This window comes from Hesperophylax consimilis, chromosome 28, assembly GCF_061612785.1.
Source record: "Hesperophylax consimilis isolate HC1 chromosome 28, BYU_Hcon_1.0, whole genome shotgun sequence".
Lineage (NCBI taxonomy): Eukaryota > Metazoa > Arthropoda > Insecta > Trichoptera > Limnephilidae > Hesperophylax > Hesperophylax consimilis.
In genome coordinates, this window is record NC_142863.1 from 7478935 (window position 1) to 7497689 (window position 18755).

General features: G+C 35.0%; 2 protein-coding genes across 2 annotated transcripts in view; one reads left to right on the top strand and one right to left on the bottom strand.

The window, feature by feature from the left end:
* The window catches only part of LOC149410110 (uncharacterized), a 67838-nt gene that overhangs the window by 3281 nt on the left and 45802 nt on the right, over positions 1-18755 (top strand). The window lies entirely within an intron of this gene.
* LOC149410111 (uncharacterized) lies at positions 849-13565 on the bottom strand. Its single transcript, XM_089648911.1, has 8 exons — positions 13382-13565; positions 11883-11989; positions 10766-11039; positions 10203-10451; positions 9405-9754; positions 3127-3403; positions 1684-1926; positions 849-1144 (listed from the first exon to the last, which is right to left on the bottom strand). Exons 1-8 carry the CDS (start codon positions 13563-13565, stop codon positions 849-851), a joined length of 1980 nt encoding a protein of 659 aa, XP_089505037.1.

Here is an 18755-nt window from a genome sequence, read left to right on the forward strand (position 1 = left end):
GGTGGTTGTTTCGAAGTGTCGACATTTCGAATCGTTTGATGTGGTATTTTATCTTTAAATACGTTTCTTTCGGTTTGCGCCTTTAACACAATATTTCTGGTTAGTAATTTGGTTTTTGATTTTTTACCAGGTGAGAATTTTGATATTTTTCCATCAAACTGAACGTGTTTTTGACATCTTTGATAGATTTTTTCTTTCGTAAAACGTGGTATCATTATTTTTCAAGGTTAAAGTGTTTGATGTTGATGGATAAATAAATTCACTCGTTGGTATGATTAACTGTATTTCTTCGTCAATTTGATTACCTAAACAATTTTTAATCGGTTAAATTATGGAGAGTATATCATAATAATAATGATATTTAACAATTAAAAGGCAGTATAAATAATAAATGAACAAATTACAGACATGTATAGAAATTTTGTCACAAATAGTTGGGAAAAATAAAATTGGTCCCAAATGTGATCCCCGGGGAATACCGCTGGTAGCATATTTGACAACAATCGCACACATCATTAAAAAAATGTATGGTTTAAACCAGATCTTAACCACTCGGACAAGACGAATCGATTAACATCTCATGTGCCAAGAAATCCAGCGTAGATTTCCGATGTTTGTAACCATCGTGTGAAGACGAATTCACCGTTGATTTGTTGAACTCGCCTCACTTATCTCGAATTTATGGAATTTTAAACCTTGAAATTTATCCTAGCACACTAAAAAGAGAGTCTGGTAAGACTCTACAATTTACAAAAATATAATTTTGTATAAAATAAGGAAGTTATTTTGAAAATAGGGTAAGCCGTCGCTGGAGGATGGCATTCTAACGGTTTTGTAAAAAATATCAATCAATTCCATAAAGTGCCGTTCTCTTCCAAACCATAAGGAACCATCGCAGCAGTTTTCAGATAAAATCTTCCTTTCTTCTCAACCGTCGCACCATACCCCATAAGGGCCCGATGGACCTTGTCGCTTTCGCAGAGTCCTCCCTTAAATCTCTCCCAGCTGGAACAGCTGATGGCCAAGAATTCTGAAGGACGAAGGATGGACTCTGCGAAGAAGTCCCAGGCCCTGGAGTGGCTGCAGGAGGGAACCAGACAACCTGGCTGCTCGACCCCTCCGTTTGGATAAAAATCTGCAGAACCTAGTAAAAAATACACATATTTTAAAAAAATTATAAGCGTTTTACACGACCCTTTTTTCCTGCCGATCCCCATGTGGAAACTCTATCTCGATCCGTATGAAAAATCTTTGCTTTATACGATCATTATTTTGCGTGCGCAAGTATCTGTTAAATTTATGCTATTCCACAACTAATTGAAGTGGAATATACTCTCAGTATTGTCTTGCTGTAAGAGCCCCATTCAGAATTGAAACGTTGCTTCAAATGGTTTTAGCCGTGTTTTATCTGCATAGCCAGGTACTCCCCACATTCTTTTTCCTCGTCTCCTTCCCATCCTCATTACCTTCAGCCTCACTTCCAGACGGTTGGGAGCAGTTGGGACTAAAAAAAATATATGACTGGACACATCAAGTAGGTATCGCAATGGAATTACCCGGTAGTAGACCAAGAAAAAGATGGATAGACTTCTTGAAAGAAGTTTTGAGTAGGACAGAAGGACAGTGGGGAGAATTTATTTGTTATTCGTAAGACTTTGCAATTGATTTCTGAATTATCATTACCTATCTGACTCTTCAGCCCATAAACTCCGGAAGTTGTATGAATAGCGTCCACAAAGTCCGCATCGGTCCTGGTGAGACGGAGCGAGGGATCCTCGCGGAAGAAGCAGGGTCCGGCGGCGTCCAAACCAGTGACTCTGGCCACCCAGGATCCGCTCAACTCCTTAAAAGTCTTCGCTGCGAAACTGGCGATGTGGGCCCCGAGACTGTGCCCTATGATGTGGAAGAAAGAGGCGTTTACTCCACCTGGGAATATAAAGGACATTATTAGAATTGGTGCAAAATAAGAACAAGTTGAATATCAGAATAGAAGATGATTGCATCCATAATAAGCTACAATATCAACCACAGGACAGTTCAATACTGTTTTGTCCGAGCTCCGGACCCACTGTCCTAGTGACAACAGTAGTTAACAAAGCAGGACAATGATTAAAGACACTGATCCACAGATAGAAAGGCAAGCTATCTCCGCAGGATAGTGTCTTATCCTCGCCACTTCGCCCGGCCGCGTTATCCGCGGGTAAATACGTTTTGACAAAACAGTGGGACAATAGTCAGTCGCTCCACGCGTACGTATCCCTCGGCACTCGGATCTCGTATTTTTTTCGCGTAAATAGAACACTACAATACATCTTGGTATAAAAAACCGATAGAAAGATAATATTTTTCACGAACCCGCTTGTGACGCGCGTCATCGCGTATCTGAACTATGGTTGAATTGTTGTATTGTCCATTGCCCTGCCGTGTTCACGGAGCAGGGATGGACACTATTGTATTGTCTTATGTAAAGTCCTCGTGTGATCCTGGCATAAAGCAAATCGTAAGATATTTTGGATGAAACTGAGAGACCTCGAACCTGGAGAAACCATGGTCATCAAATACAACAATATAAACACACCAACAAGAAAATCAACAATTATGATTAAAGATATTTTCATAGAAAGTCTACCACATAAAGACAGGATATTTCTCCCCTGTACCGTGAGGTCACACGGTGGGAGGGCCGTATACTGCTTGGGTTAGAATATGTATTCATGCAAGATTTTTTTGGCTGAACTGGCACCACTTTATTCCAATCCTCAAAAACACGGTCATTTTTACGTTTCGCGTTTAGTTGCTAACTTCACAATTCTTCCGATTTCATTGACCTGTATAACTGTTTTTTTACATTTTCATTGCGCGACCGATGGATATTCTTCAAATCAACCAGATTTTTAACAAAGTCCGTGATCTCTGTCTTAGTACCATAGTAATACGTCCCTAATCCTGGGGATCGGGCGGTTAAAAATCTGTAAGCCGCTAATACTGCGGTAATACAGCTGGTATTCGCTAGGGTAAGGGAAATGTCTAAAGTCTGTATGAATACAGTTGAAGAAAAGAAAGTGTGCCAACACAGATCTTTATGAATAGATGGATACTTATTTGTATTTGATGGCAAGAACTCACTTTTATGAAACTCCATCAGAATCTGCCCCAGTTCCTCTCCAATAAATCTTATATAAGTAGTCGCCCTCAGATAGTCAGACTTAATGAGACTACTAGCGTCCAATGTCAGGACATTAAGGCCTCCTCTCTGCACCAGGCTTCTTCCCATCGTCTGCACAGATTTACTGGATAAGCTGTCCATGAATCCGTGGGCGAAGATTACAATGGGAAAGCCCTTTTTGTAATCTGGTGAAGAGAGTATTTTGAAGGATGAGTGTACCATGGGGATTCGTTGTTGCTGAAATAATAAAACATAACAAAACATTAATAAATGACCAGTTATTTTAGTATTGAAAATTTACATAGGAAATTGCATCTGTTGGATCAAATGAGAAGTTCTCTTTCAAGAGGGTGACTTCCTTCACGAACTTCTTAGTGACAAATTAATCCATTAGGATATATTATACTACTCAAGGCTGAATAAGAATTTCCACTAGTAGTAGTTCTTCCTCTATGTGTAACGCTATAGCCATTTGATTTTCAATTGCGTATTTGATTGTTTTGTCTATTTCTTCTTGATTAATTTCTAAAACGTTATCATTGTGGATAGGTGGATTTTTCTTCATCCTTTATCAGCAATCTATTCACATCTTCACATTCCAGCTTCTTGCTTGCTTCCTCTGGGGCACCCGCACGCTCATGATTTTCGGTGTCCTGTAATCTGGTATTAGAGATATGATTTTTTTATTAGTTCCACACTGTAAGCCTTGATGAAAATAATCCCCTCGGGGGCTTCTGTTGAATGTTGGGTTGGGGATCTTTTCAGGAAAGTAAGGACCAGAAGTTCTGGGAAAGTTTTGTTCGACTCCCAAATAGTATTGCTTCATAATGCTTCGCTTGTATTTGTTGTGCGTTTTTAAAATTTAATATATCAAATTTATTTCTTCTGTTATACTTACTTGTGTTTCATTAATCCATAGGTCAATCATTACATGAGAAAAATCTGGTTTTCTTTTTTGAAGCTGGCTATAGTCTAATCCAATTTTTTTCTTTATTGGATTGCCTTAAATCAGAAAATTCCCAGTTTAATCATACATTAACCTTTTGGTCAATCTTTAAATAAAAATCATTGATAACTGATTTGCATGAACGCATTATAGGTCTTTGTTTACTTACAATCTGAAAAACCCAGTTTTATAATGTCCGACTGTTCTGCTAAGGCTAGATCCAAAACCTTCTGTTCTATGTCTGAAATGGGACCCCCGGTATAATCAGATTTTGCTAACCCTCTCATTACGGCGACCAATGTCAGAATTAAAAATTCTCGACGCATTTTTGCAGGAGACTGTAAAGAAATGGTTTATTGTATATCTCTGATTCCTAAGATGTGTTTTTATTTTAATATAATATTTATTTCAATAATGTTTTCCGACTTTATGTCCGGGTTAAATCTTCCCCGCAGGAAAAACTAAACCCTTCCACACACTTTTCTACAAATGATCATCTAGTCAATCCACATTATGCAAGTGCATTATATAAGCATAATAAATACAAAACAATACAAGAACAACACGTCAACTCAAACAGAGATCAAATGGGAAAATAATTCATCGACTCCAGATATTTTCATATCAGAGGGTTCGGCTCTGAAGAACTTCTAACTGGGCCTATAAATCCTACTGATCCCTCAATATAAATATTTAAAAAATGTTTCGTAAAGAAGCAGTTAAACATATTTTATATAAATAGTTACATTTTACATGTTTGCATGAACCAGTAAAGTTTCCACATAAAATTCATCTTACATACAGAAAAACAAAAACCAAAAGAAAAACATGAAAAAACTTAATGAAAATAAATTAGATATCTTACACAGTTCTTTCGGCGTACAATGCCCGTTGAGACGACTTATTTATATGATTCTATTTACCCCCGCCCAATTTCAATTTTTACGATGTCTAGCTAGACATGGCTTCAACGTTACCTACCCCCGCTCAATTTCAATTTCTGTGATGTTTAGACCAGTCTCTCAGTCTTTACCCTTGACTCTGTGCAAAAACGGGCGGTCCGTTTGATAGATTTCCCAATCTTAACAAACGGACTGCAATCTTTAGAGCACAGGCGTCAGGTAGGTATGCTGTCCTTGTTCTATCGGTATTACAATGGAAGATGCTCTGAGGAACTAGTGTCATTGATCCCTTCGGCACCGGTGCGTAGTCGGGATACACGCCAAACGCGGGCCCAACATTTGTACACGGTTGACATTTGTCACATGAGAACGGGTCGCTTCTACGATTCGTTCTTAAGTTCAACAGCTCGGCTGTGGAACGAACTGCCGGCCTCTGTGTTTCCTCCCTCCTACAACATGGGACTCTTCAAGACCCATGTTCACTCCTTCCTCTCCACAAAAAGACCCTCCACACAGCATTATTTTCTTCAGGGCCTCCTGTGTGGAGTTAATATAAAAAAAAATATATTAAAAAAAAGTCTCAACCTAACCTAACCACAGTTTCAAAATGGCCTTGAACGCTGAAACAGCTGTAACAATAATTTTTTTTTTAACATAAAACATTATTAAATTTGATTTACTTTAAATTTTACACAACGTACTATTCTTCACTTATAATCAATCACTCAACTTTTTTAATTCACGGTAAATTATTATCAATGTTCCATACCTCAACATTCGGCGATAGGAACTAGAATATGTTATGTTTTCTAGAAGAAATGACTTAGGCCTCTGTTTTGATACTTCTCATATTGCATCACAGGGGCGAACATAACTCTCGACAGGCCAAGATGCCAAACAAAACGTCTGTAACCAAGTGGGTCTTCGGACGACCCCATGCACTTTTCTGTCTTATTGGCTTTTAAACTATAAAAATCCCAATTATTCAGTCAATTATTAATGGTAACTTATGTATTTGCGCAGAAATACGTAAAATACCAAAATGATATTTCAAGTATTTAAGCTAATATAAGGAGGATAGTAATTTTGGTACTACCTACTCCCCCCCACTTGGCTGCGGGATAGTTAAAATAGTATTATGCATAAAATGTTCCGCTTTTTGGTCAGTCTGTTTTCAAACTCTATCAGTCAGTCAGTCAGTCTGTTTTCTATTGGAATTTAATTTTTTTATGCAATGAATTGAATGCAATGTATGAATTTGCTCTATTTTAAAAGAGTTGTGTTTTATTAAATACTAGCTCACGTGTACTTGGCGTTGCTCAACTTTTCTCTTCTTTCAACAAATATAATAACTATGTATTATATATATATAAACTTTGAGGAAAAAATTCTCTAAATGATAGTGAAAATCCTAATAAACTACGTTGAATGGTTTAGAATAACTAAGTGCAATGGTTTAGAAGAAGTAAGTGCACAAACAGACAGACGCGGATAGTAAACTTTGTTTTAAACTATTTAGAGATACCAATGAATTGTTACGATTAATAATTTACCAAAAGTTTATCAGTAAACGGCCTGCTATTCCGTTTTTAGTTCATTATGTTCCGGGATGTTCTGGAATGTTGTGGAATGCTCTCGAATAATCTCGAAAGTTCTGGGCTGTTCTAGAAATTTCCCATGGCTAAAACTTCCAGCCCAATCTTCAAAAGCACGCCCTTCAGGTAAAAACGGGAACCTTCTTCATAGATGGGGGATAGAGGGCTACCACACCATACAACTCTCTTGATCGTACCGGGACTCGTTTTTGAGTTTTCATTCATAATATATCGAGTGTTTTTTTCCCAATACATATTTTGACGGAATGCCACGATATCAGTATGGCAATATCAATTTCAGTATTTTTATGAACATATGTTATAGGCCTGCAGTCCCATTTTCAACATCAAAACGAATATTTTAAGCCTGGTTTGAAAGCTATCTTACTGGAAGAAAACAAATTGTTAGAATAAAATCCTCCCTGTCGGAAAAAATTAATGCAACAAGTGGAGTTCAACAGGGTTCACACCTTGGCCCAATCTTATTTATCTTGTTTATAAATGATCTTACAAAAATATTTCACGATGTATCTATCTTACTTTTTGCTGATGACCTCAAAATTTAGAGAACTATTCAAAATATTTACCATTGCAACATTCTTCAAGACAATATCAACAAATTATTATTTTGGTGTAATGAAAATATACTTTACTAAAATATCAATGTTTTATTCGTACATATGTTTTTTTACTTGCTTTTTTTGTATAAATTTCACAACTGCAATTCTGCAGCGGCCTCACACCAGTTCGCTCCTTGCCAGTTGGCAGTGCATGCAGTTAATGTAGTCAAATTGCATCAATCATATATCTTAGATACAATGATAGACTTAATAGCATCATGACTGCAATTTATCAACATGGACGATAAATCGACTGCATTATTTATTCAATAATCGCGTAATTTAAACAAAGTTTTTGTTTCTTCTAACACAGCACACTTATTTCGTGGCACCATTTTAATTGAAATTAATAAAATACTTCGTTTTTACCACCTTTATTGTTTATTACCAACATGTTTCATGAGCAACGCTCACTTCTTCAGGGTTTATTAAAAATTTATTACAGTTTTATTAAAAATCCTGAAGAAGTGAGCGTTGCTCATGAAACATGTTGGTAATAAACAATAAAGGTGGTAAAAACGAAGTATTTTATTAATTTCAAAGTTTTTGTTGCTGAATTTGACATGGATAACTATGCAGTAGGTGACGTCTCTATCGTAGACTTTGTAGATACGCCCCTCTTGCCTAAACAAAATAATATTTTATCATCAAAATGAACATATGAACGAATCACAGCATGAACTTTTGACGGTCTCCGTTGTCTTTTGTTTCTACAAGACCGAATGGATTCAATTGATCGCGTATACTACTTCTTTCAACTCTAAGAGCTTCTTTGGTTCAGAGGGTTTATCGATAGACCGTGCTAGGTCCCCAGCAGTGAAATAGCAGGTAATGCTTTGTTAGTTAGTTGGGTATGGTGTGAGGGTTAGTTTTTTTCAGAAGGAGATGGGAAAGAAGGAAGATCGGGTTATAAACCAATAATAAATAAAGAATAATTCCTTGTTAATTCTTATTTTTCTGTATTTTCAACGACTCATTAAAGAGGCATTAATTACAAATCTAATTTACATACGAATATTTCAATCAAATTACTTCTTAAATTAATTTACACTGGATAATGTATTAATTACTTTTTTAAATTAACTAAGTACATAATATATGCATCTGTTAATTTTTTTATTAATTTTAATACCCTGCTTCGTCCAAATTTCAACATTTCTTAATATATAATTAAAAAATAAAAATTATAATCATAATTCATACCAAAAAACTTAAATAATTCACTGTTTTTTGTAATGATAAACTAATGTTTATCAGACAAGGTTTTTTATACATAGCACAAAGGATAACAAATTATTATAAGCAATAATTAGTCGCCTGAAATATCAATACAAATTGATAATGAATAAATAATAATTTGTTAAATAATTCAGTCGATAATTTTAAAAACCATTTTATAACTTAAGATCTCTCAATTATTAAAACTCAATAAAAAATACTATAAATAAATAACGTGTTAATAATGTAAGCAGTCAGATATATTTCATCTCGTTTAAGATGAAACATCTTAATAAATCACTATCATCATTCTAATAACTCTTCTGATTTGCAGATAACTAACAAAATAAGTCTTAACTGCTCGAACGTTTCTTGGCATATTATGCCAAGTTTGCAAAAAGATTGAGCAATCGCTTGTCATAATTTGCTCAATTTACAGACCCTAAAAATATGGGATAAACGTTGAAATCTAGGTGGATTCATTGGGTTTAAAACGCAGTAATCAATTTCATATGTTTCCATATTAATATTTTGAGGAGTAGCATTAGTTAAATAATATGGTAAATGTATATACTCGTATAGGTATGCCACCAATCGCTGGAGTGTTCCTGTTTAACTAAGTCAACACGCTTACAGCGCCTCTAGCGGTAGATATACGAGTACAAACAATTTGATGTAGTGCTATGAATTTCGTTTCTTTTAATGTCTTCCAGACAAAGAAACATGAATATTGCAAATTTATTACGAATCTCTCCAAATTATTTGTAATTCTGTTAAAAACAGGATATGAAAACCCTTAACGAATGAATCGATAGGTTTCCTTGTAAACAAAAAAAGTGTTGTGACATATTAGAATTGACTAAAAAATTATCAGGAAACAAGTTTTCAATACACGGAGACATTTTTAATGAATTAGCAATATTAACTTATCTTCTATTAATTAATTTAATTAGAATTCTTCCAATAAAAATGCCTCTTGAAACTATGCGAGATAGCTTTACCGATCTTCCCAAGTCTCGACTGGATTCTGACGCCAATCGCCCCCAACCCATAAGGTCTACTCGCTCTAGTCTTGAGGAAGTAAGACCCAGAGATGTTGGAAGGGGCGCCGTATCCCATGGGGGCTAGATTGCCCCCATCGCAGAAGCCCTGCCTGAAGGAGTCCCAGGTATTGCACTTGATGGCCTCAAAGGAGGAGGGAGCCAAGATGGACTCGCTGAAGAGCCTCCAGGCGAGACTGTGACTGCAAGGGGGCACCACGCAGCCTGGTTGTTTTTCGCCACCGTTGGGGAAGAAATCAACATCACCTAGAAAGCGAAATAATTCTTGATTAGTTGGTGTCAATTTATCTTAGATTTTTCACTGTAGGAAATACTGGCAAACCAGGAAAGATACTTCAACCATACAGAAGTGATTTTGTAGGAAATACTGACTAAACAGGAGAGATACTTCAACCATACGGAAGTAATTTTGCTTGTTTTATACCGAAAAATGTTCGAGTATCAAAACGCCGACAATCTTGTCGCGGTTTGATTTTGTTACTGGTAGATAATCACAATGTCACCAAGGTGAAAGAGTAATTTTATGGCTAGGTCTGAATAGCCGGGTTCTTTTCTAGCTCCTTCTTCCTATGTTTTTTCCCTCCCCACTCCCTTTAGCTTCACAACATACCCCAGTTGGGGATGTTACAGTCTGATCGGTTACAAGAAGTTTTAAAAAAATGTGAGATGCAAATGGAATCTTTCTATAACATACCCAGACGTTCAATGATGCCCAGGATGCCGGCATCTGTGTGGATGACATCTACAAAGTCTGCATCAGTGTTCTTCAGGCGAAGGTCCTCCTGCTGCTTGAAGAAGCAGGGTCCTGCTGGGTCCAGTCCAGAGATCCTACCGATCTTGTAGGCTCCGTTGACCAGCCGCTGGAAGGTTTTGCCCGCGAATCCAGCGATGTGGGAACCCAAGCTGTGACCGATTATGTGGATGCGGGCTGCGGGAATACCATCTAAAAATAAAAATAAGCTGTTAACATACATTTTATAAGATACAGCCAGGCGCACAAATTCATATTTTATGGACGTTAGGCATCCCAAATTGTATGTCAACTGTTTGCCTACAGCGTACGGTGAGATATTTGGACACGTTGATCGCCATACTGAGAAATGAGAGACGGTCTTTCACGAAAGCTTTACTGATGGTATCTTTCAAACTACGTATCTTCCCTGATGATAGATAGATAGAGTTGAATAAAGAAGGGAGAGTAGAAAATTAAACACCACCAAAAACAAAATTTTGGACATAATAAGGAATTTTGCTTACATTTCACAAATTGCACAATCAGTTTTGCGAGATCCTCTCCGATGAATCTGACACAAGTGGCAGACCTGACGTAGTACTTCTCGATGAAGTCACTGGCATCCAAGGCCAGCACGTTCAGCCCTCCCCTGGTGACGAGCGCCTTGGTGACCTCGAGCGCTGCTTCGCTGTCTGATGAGCTGAGGAATCCATGCAGGAAGATGGCCACGGGCAGACGGGGGTCAAGCATCTTGGCTGCGGTAGCGCGGCCCTCAGCGTCATTGATGTTGTAAGTCGTCTGAAAGAAATAACAGAAATATCAGCTTTTAGTATACCAAAAGATGGTAAATCATATATCGTGTTCTTAACAGATGTTCCAGTATTTTAACTATGAACGTTGTGACCAAAGTAAGTAATCATAGTCAGATCATTGCTAGGTTTCTTCTGACGAGATAAAAAGACAAATGATTGAACAAGGAGCTAGACTAAGGTGGCGGGTCGTAGTTATGACAGAATTACAGTTTTTGAATATTTTAAGATAATATATAAGCATTGATGCAAATGATGTTGATCATTTTATGCCATCGTGCTATGGACCCAGCTGTTGCTTTGTGTAAAAGACCAATAACTGTAGGAAATGGAAGAAAGTAAAAAATTACGTTGATTGAAAGATGGTTCAGGTACCTGACCAGAAGAGTCAGGACCGAAAAATTGAGAATGTAGTCTTGTATTAATTCTTTTTTTCTTATTTTATTCATATCTAGGAATCCTGTCATGATAGATTTAAGAGAGTGATAGGTATAATCCGTGACACTATGTAGTTTACAAAATATATTAGATAGAAGTAGAACTTTGTAATCATACAAAGAGAGCTGCCAACATTAGGAATTGATTGGCAATAAAATTGGTAATTTATAAACTGAGATATCAGATTGACATAAATTGTAGAAAATAGTCAGATACCAATATTAACTTAGTGGTTAATGTGTTTTCTCAGTAAGACAGAGTTCCTGGGTTCGATCCCCAGTTACATTCTTATTTTTTCTGTTACAATTATCTTCTTCTTCAATGATTAGATGTGTGTAAAGAAAACGTAAGGTCTTTATATGGTTTCATTAGGATATCAGCAATATTTTCATACCTTTTGTTCGCCATTCCAAATGTCGAGGTTAACGTCCGAATCTGGTTCTGCCTCTTTGTACACCAACTTTTCATAGGTCACTCCCAATACCTTCTTCAGAGAATCGCCTAAAACCAAAAAACATTTAACATTTTAGTCTCCCGTTTGAAAGAAATTGAATATCACCAATTTGCATGTGACCTTTCGGCTTCTAGACTCAAGACAGACCAATGAAACTGATTGTAACTGACAGATGGCGATTTATTTTTGCAAGATATGCTTTAAAATGAGGTTGGTTTTTTAAAATCTCATGTAGATAATCACCTTCCTCTTGCTTTGAAGAATAAAACTATAAATTTGTATATAAAAAATGCCTCATTCTTAGACACCCTTATTTATATACTAACTGAAGTCCCCAACGTTGCCCGGGCTTTATGCAAGAGACCTTCGTCTTGTTTTGAGGTGTCCAAAATTTCATCAATTTCAGAATAAAATTGTATATTTGTGTTAAAAAACAATTCACGCCTCACGTCCGGTGTCGGCCACGCGGTCTCCCGCCACAGACACTCTTCATTATATAAATAGATAGATATCAGCAGAAGTGAATGACGAATTGTGTCATTTTTTCTGGCACACCGACACGCTTATAAATCACTTCTATCTGTTGATTATAGTGTTCTGGAGCAGCATTTCAATAGAGAATCTTTTTTCTCTTCAAAAAATTGGTAGTCTGATTAAAAACGGGATTGTAGGCCTAATACGCTGGAACACGTTTTGATCCACCCGCATTTGCCTTGATAATGACGAAATGCGAAAATATTAGGATTTTTATGAACACGTGTTCCGACATCTTGATAATAAAGGTGTCCGGGGGTAAAGTGCGCTAACTTTGGGAAGTGATTCTACATGATTTTAGAAGTAAAAAAGATCTTAAACTTTTGTCGAAATTCCAACGTTTTAAGGTAGTTTTAGGTTAAAAAGTTGATTTGTTTATATGGAACAATAAATATTCTGCAATGGAAATATATTTTATTGTGGGAAAAAAAAATAATCTCGAAAAATGTTGAAATTTCGAAAAATATTGAAATTTAGAAAAATGTTGGAATTTCGAAAAAAGTTGCAATTTAGAAAAATGTTTTAATTTCGAAAAATGTTGAAATTTAGAAAAATGTTGGAATTTCGAAAAAAGTTGGAATTTAGAAAAATATTGAAATTTCGAAAAAAGTTGGAATTTCGAAAAATGTTGGAATTTCGAAAAAAGTTGGAAATTCGAAAAAAGTTACTTATCTTTTTTATTTCTACCGTCATATAGAATGACCTCCCGAAATTAGCACACTTTACCCCCAGACACCCTGTATATTTGTATTTTATTAAAAGTTTATTAGGAAACTTATTTATTAATTTTTTAAAGGCCTGCAATCTGCAATCCAGTTTTTATTTGGATTTCCAATGATTTGAAAGGATTTTTTTTATAAATTAGCATTACTAGGTTATAAATTATTACCAAACAAAATGCTTACATGTTTCGAGCAACCTGGTGACGATGGCTTTCTGGATGGGCGTAGTAATGGCAGATAGAACGCGTGCTCCCTTCAGCTTAGCCTTGCTGGCGATTTCTCTTAGAGAGTGGGACTCCACGGGATTTGGAGTCAGTATCGCCACGGCGGCTACCATGCAAACAACAAACACTGCTAACTTTACCATTTTGATTCTGAAAAGAAACAATAGAATGTCAATATAAGTAAAACAGAATTTATGAATATAGTTGGATCTTGTCAGATGAGTTTGTATTTTGTCCTAACTTCTCCCAATCGTTTGCAGCCAAAGTGACTATGGCATCCTTAATTGGGGAATGGTATGAGGTTGAAGGTAGTGGAGAGGGGAAGAGAATGGTTGGGATGTATCTGGCTATTCAGATTTCGTCACCAAACACGGATAAAGTCATTTCAAGTAACGTTCTAGTGGTCTTTCACCATGGAGATACAGCCGCAAATATACTATGCACCTATTATAATAAATATTTTTGTATGTGATTGCCGCACAAGAGTCCCAACCGTTTGGAGTCAGTGGGACGACGACTTCTCTAATTGGAGTACATTTAGAAAAAGTAGTATTTCTAATTTTTTTTATTGATTGCAGACCTTAACAAATGAATTAACAGGTTTCCTGATAAACTTTTATTAAATTACGAATACATTATCACGATGTCGGAACACGTGTTCATGAAAATCCGTTTTTTTCGCATTTCGTTAAGCTTTTAAGAATCTCTTAAAGTTATTGGTAATCCGGTTGAAAGTGATATCCTTAATGAATGAATTAACAGGTTTCCTGATAAACTTTTAGTAAATTACGTGCAGCGCAGTGAAGCAATCTCAGAAGCAACTTGGATAATTATTTAAATAGCTCAATTTTTGTGAAATAGCGCTTATACTGTGCAGTGTGCACTCAATACAAGTCCAGCCATGGAATAAATTTGAATAAATTACCTTAATTACGTGAATAAGGTTCAGGTGTTTTGTCCTGAACGCACAATGCAAGATGGCATTATAGAAAATCAAGGTCATTCGTTGAGAAAAATCATCATCAAACCATAATTTTCCAAGCAGTATACCTTAACCTATGCGGTGGCATGACCATTACCACATGCGGATATATTTATCTGATAATTATTGATGCAATGATTAATTTATAGCGAATGTGTGGACTTATGAAAGAAATGCCATACTTCACACCGTACTTCACGCGCTCGTATAAACATGCATTTATCTCTAAATAGTAGAAAATAAAGTCACTATCCGCGTCTGTCTGTTTGTGCGCTTAGTTCTTCTAAACTACGCAAAGGATTTTGATAAAGTATTCACTATCATTTAGAGAATTTCTTTCGGAAGGTTTACATGTATAAAACATGCATATTATATTTATAGAAAGTAGAGAAAAATCGATGTTTTTGTAATCAATTCAATAATATATTCTTGCGCTTACATTGCTAACGCTGGCTAAACCTTATGAGATACATCAAAATAATGTACTAAAGAATTGTGAATCTTAAAAAGGCCTACAGAAAAGTCCTTAATGGTATATGTCTATCTCCTAAGGATAACCCACAGCAACGCCCGGTAAAGGACAACTAGTAATTATTATTTCTTATCGCTCGGTCAATTGTTCTATTTAAGATTTGAAATATGAGGGTGGCCATTTGTTTTCCTAACACTAGGCAATTTTTAATACAAATTTATATGTTTTTCGGTAATTAGAATATATTATTTCACAACAATAACTTGCGCTTAATTGTGTTATCGAGAATACATATACTTGGCAATGAATCAATAGATGTCGCTAATGTTTTCGTTTCAAATTTTGACACAATTAATGCCAAATTAGTTTAGCACTTTTTAATAAACGTAAATAAGGAGTTATCATAATTTTGGCACGTGCTTAACCAATTTTTTTATATTATTTGAAGGTTTCTTTAAAGTTAGCATGATAATAACGTAACAAGTATTTTTTAAATATATTTTTAATTTAATTTGTAATCTTTTTTTAAATTTATTTATCAAAAGAAAGTACATATTACATATTGGATGCTTTGCCTGTCCAACTAGGAAAGTTTCCCTAATTTAATAATTTTTAATCGTATTGTAAAAACCCAATAAGGCGTTAATAAATAAATAAATATTATTTTGTTTCAATAAATTTGTTATGTTTTTTTTATTAATTTAACCCCCAAATGAGCGTGAAACACGCTTCATAAATGATGTCTTAGAGAGAAAGGAAGAAAAGAATTAAACTCTTTCTCTGGAATTGTTTATAATTCAATGGTCAAATTAGCTTAAAAATGTCCAATTACCTCAAAGCCCCGGCAAAGCTAAGTCCCTGAGTTCAATTTCTAGATGCAACCGAATATTGTTCTGATTTTTCTGTTTCAAATTTTCATTTGAGAATCAAATTAAAAATAAATAGTTTTAAATGTCCTTCGACTTACTATACAAAACTTTTTTATTGAAAAACAAACCAACAAATCTTAATTAATTGATGTGATTAAATAATTAAAGGTGTTTTTTGTGTACGTGACTTTTTTTTTACTGTACGCGACCCTACTACATCTGATCGCGACCCCCAGGTTGAGAAACGATGATAAACTATGAATGTATAATTGTTAGTAAAAGACGAACACTTAATCTGTAATTGTTATGAAAGGGAGAACAATGAATGTATAATTGTCATGAAAGGTGCGCCGAGGCTTATTTTTTTCATCTGTTTTGTCATCGTTTAGTTATGCCAACTAATTAAATATGGATTTCATGTCATCTTGTAAACCGTTCTACTGACTTTTAGATACTGACTAGGTCTGTAGCACGCAACTGCACAACCCATTACCCTATTTATTTATTTTTTTAATCTAACTTTCCCAGTTTACGAACAACCTAACAGTATTTGAATATCTCTTTCACAGAGATAACAAACTGCTATAAAATATTGATCATTTATTAAGAATCTCTTTAAATTATTCGTAATCCGATTATAAACGGGATTACAGGCCTTTAACGAATGAATTGATAGGTTTCCTAATAAACTTTCAGTAAAATACGAATGTGTTATCACGATATCTGAACAGGTGTTCAAAATATTAGAATTGAACACGTGTTCCGATATATTAAGAGTTCACTAAAAGTGTATCAGGAAACGGCCTGCAATACCGTTTTTAACCGAAATGCAAATAATTTGAAGAGATTCTTAAAAAATTAGCTATACGCATTTTTCTCCGTGAATGTTGTGCCATAGTTGTCACAAAACTTGTTATATCTCATTTTCTATTACGGTCAGACATACAAAATAAACATATTTACAAAGAGAGAACACCATAGCTCCTATATTATTTTGAATAATTCTATAATACAGAAAACCACATTAAAACAGTTAACCCAGTCAAGGATTGCCATTTTTTATAATAACGATTTTTGTTATAAAAAATTAACACTGTCACTGTGGTAATATCACAGCTGTACCCAAATTAATAGTATAACTTTGAATAAGCAACTATTCTGACAGTAACAATTAAACTTTGGTATCTAAGAGTTGAACACAAAATAACACTGTATTTTTGGTACTGTTACAGTTGTACAAAAATAGCACTGTTATTTTGGTACTGTAACAGTTGTACACAAAATAAGCACTATAATTGAGGTACTCTAACGATTGTACCTGCACAAAGCAACATTGTTACTTTGTATATTAAGAACACAAATTGTGCTTTACTTTTGAGTACACCTTTACAAAAATAAAGTGACCAAAAGGATGATGCTGCCTTAGATAATCCTAGCTGACGTGTACGCGGCGTTACTTGACTTTTCTCTACTATTTATAAATGTAATTTGCATGTATTATATATATAAACCTTTCGGAAGAAATTCTCTAAATGATAGTGAAAACTTTACCAAAATCCGTTGCGTAGTTTAGAAGAACTAAACGCACAAACAGACAAACAATAGAGATAATTCAATTGTGTTTTGACTGTTTTATTGAAACATTTGATCCTTTAAACATGAAACATGGTTACAACATCAATAAACTAATGAAACAATGATTCGTAGAACATTTTTAATCATCACAACATGTTATGACAGTAAAAAAGAAATACAAAAACTTGCTCCAAGAGGCGAAAGAGATTCCGACAGCAAATCCTATCAGAAACGATAGAAACAACACAAACACATTCAAAAGTAACAAACACGTTTAAAGTTACATGGTGTGGATTGGGAAGGTTTAACACGCGTTTAAAATAAAACAGTTCAAATCTTTTTGATGACAATTGAAGGTAATGACAAAAAACGTTTATAAAATGCTATTAAGTATTCAACGCAAGTTCTTTTATAATAGCAATAGTAGCTAGAATTTTATGTGATTTGATTGGAAGATATCATAAATATTATCATTTAATTGTGACAAAATAATATTTTTTTAAATCGCCCCGTAAAAAGTTTTTAATTTATATTACATTTATTTTTAAATGTATCTCTTTTAACTGTTGATTGGACCTTCCTTTCCAGGGACTGGGGTCAACCGCGCTAATAACTGAACCAAATCTCGACTGAGTATGCTGTAATTCATCAAATTTCAGAGAAAAACGTGTATATCCGCGTGTGCCAGCAATGATAGAATGCATTGTCATAGATAGCGAGTCTATCTGCTGAGTTACAGCTCGATCGGATAAAGGGATGTGGGTTAATTTCCACTTTCAAAATCCATGCGAAATACAATAAAGATATATTTAAAAAACATGCTTTTTTTAATGATACCGAAATGTAAAAAACAGTTTTTAATTGTATTAAAAGTTCTATGTATATCAAAGGTCATTTAGAGCCTTCATTTCTACTCATAGGCCCGAGAGAGATTAGTGAAATTGATAATCTGATACGTTCCTACAAATCACATCTAACGGTTAGAACTATTTTAATCTGTGACAGAGGGATTAAAAAATATTTATATAATAATTCAATAAAATTAATTAACAAATTATAATTTAATATGCATACGTACTTTTTATTTCTTGTTGAATTTTTTTCAGTTTTTCTTCTTTCTTTTGGACGTACAAGAGATGAAGTCAAAAGAACCTTTGTAATCTGACCACCGTGCTGGCTGCGAGTGACTGACGACTTAGCCAAGTTCCCAATCGTTATATAGCGAAGTTTTAGACAGATATGTTGGTGACTTCCGCGCGCGTCGAGTGCGGACTTTTTGCAGAAATACCCAGACAACCTGTATGGATAATACGCGCATTGACCAAATTTGTTTATTTTTCCTTGTTCAACTAATTCCTCACAGAAAACTTGCTATGTGTATTTTATCAAATAATGTCAACGTTTATCATTTTATGTTATATTAGGTTATAATAAT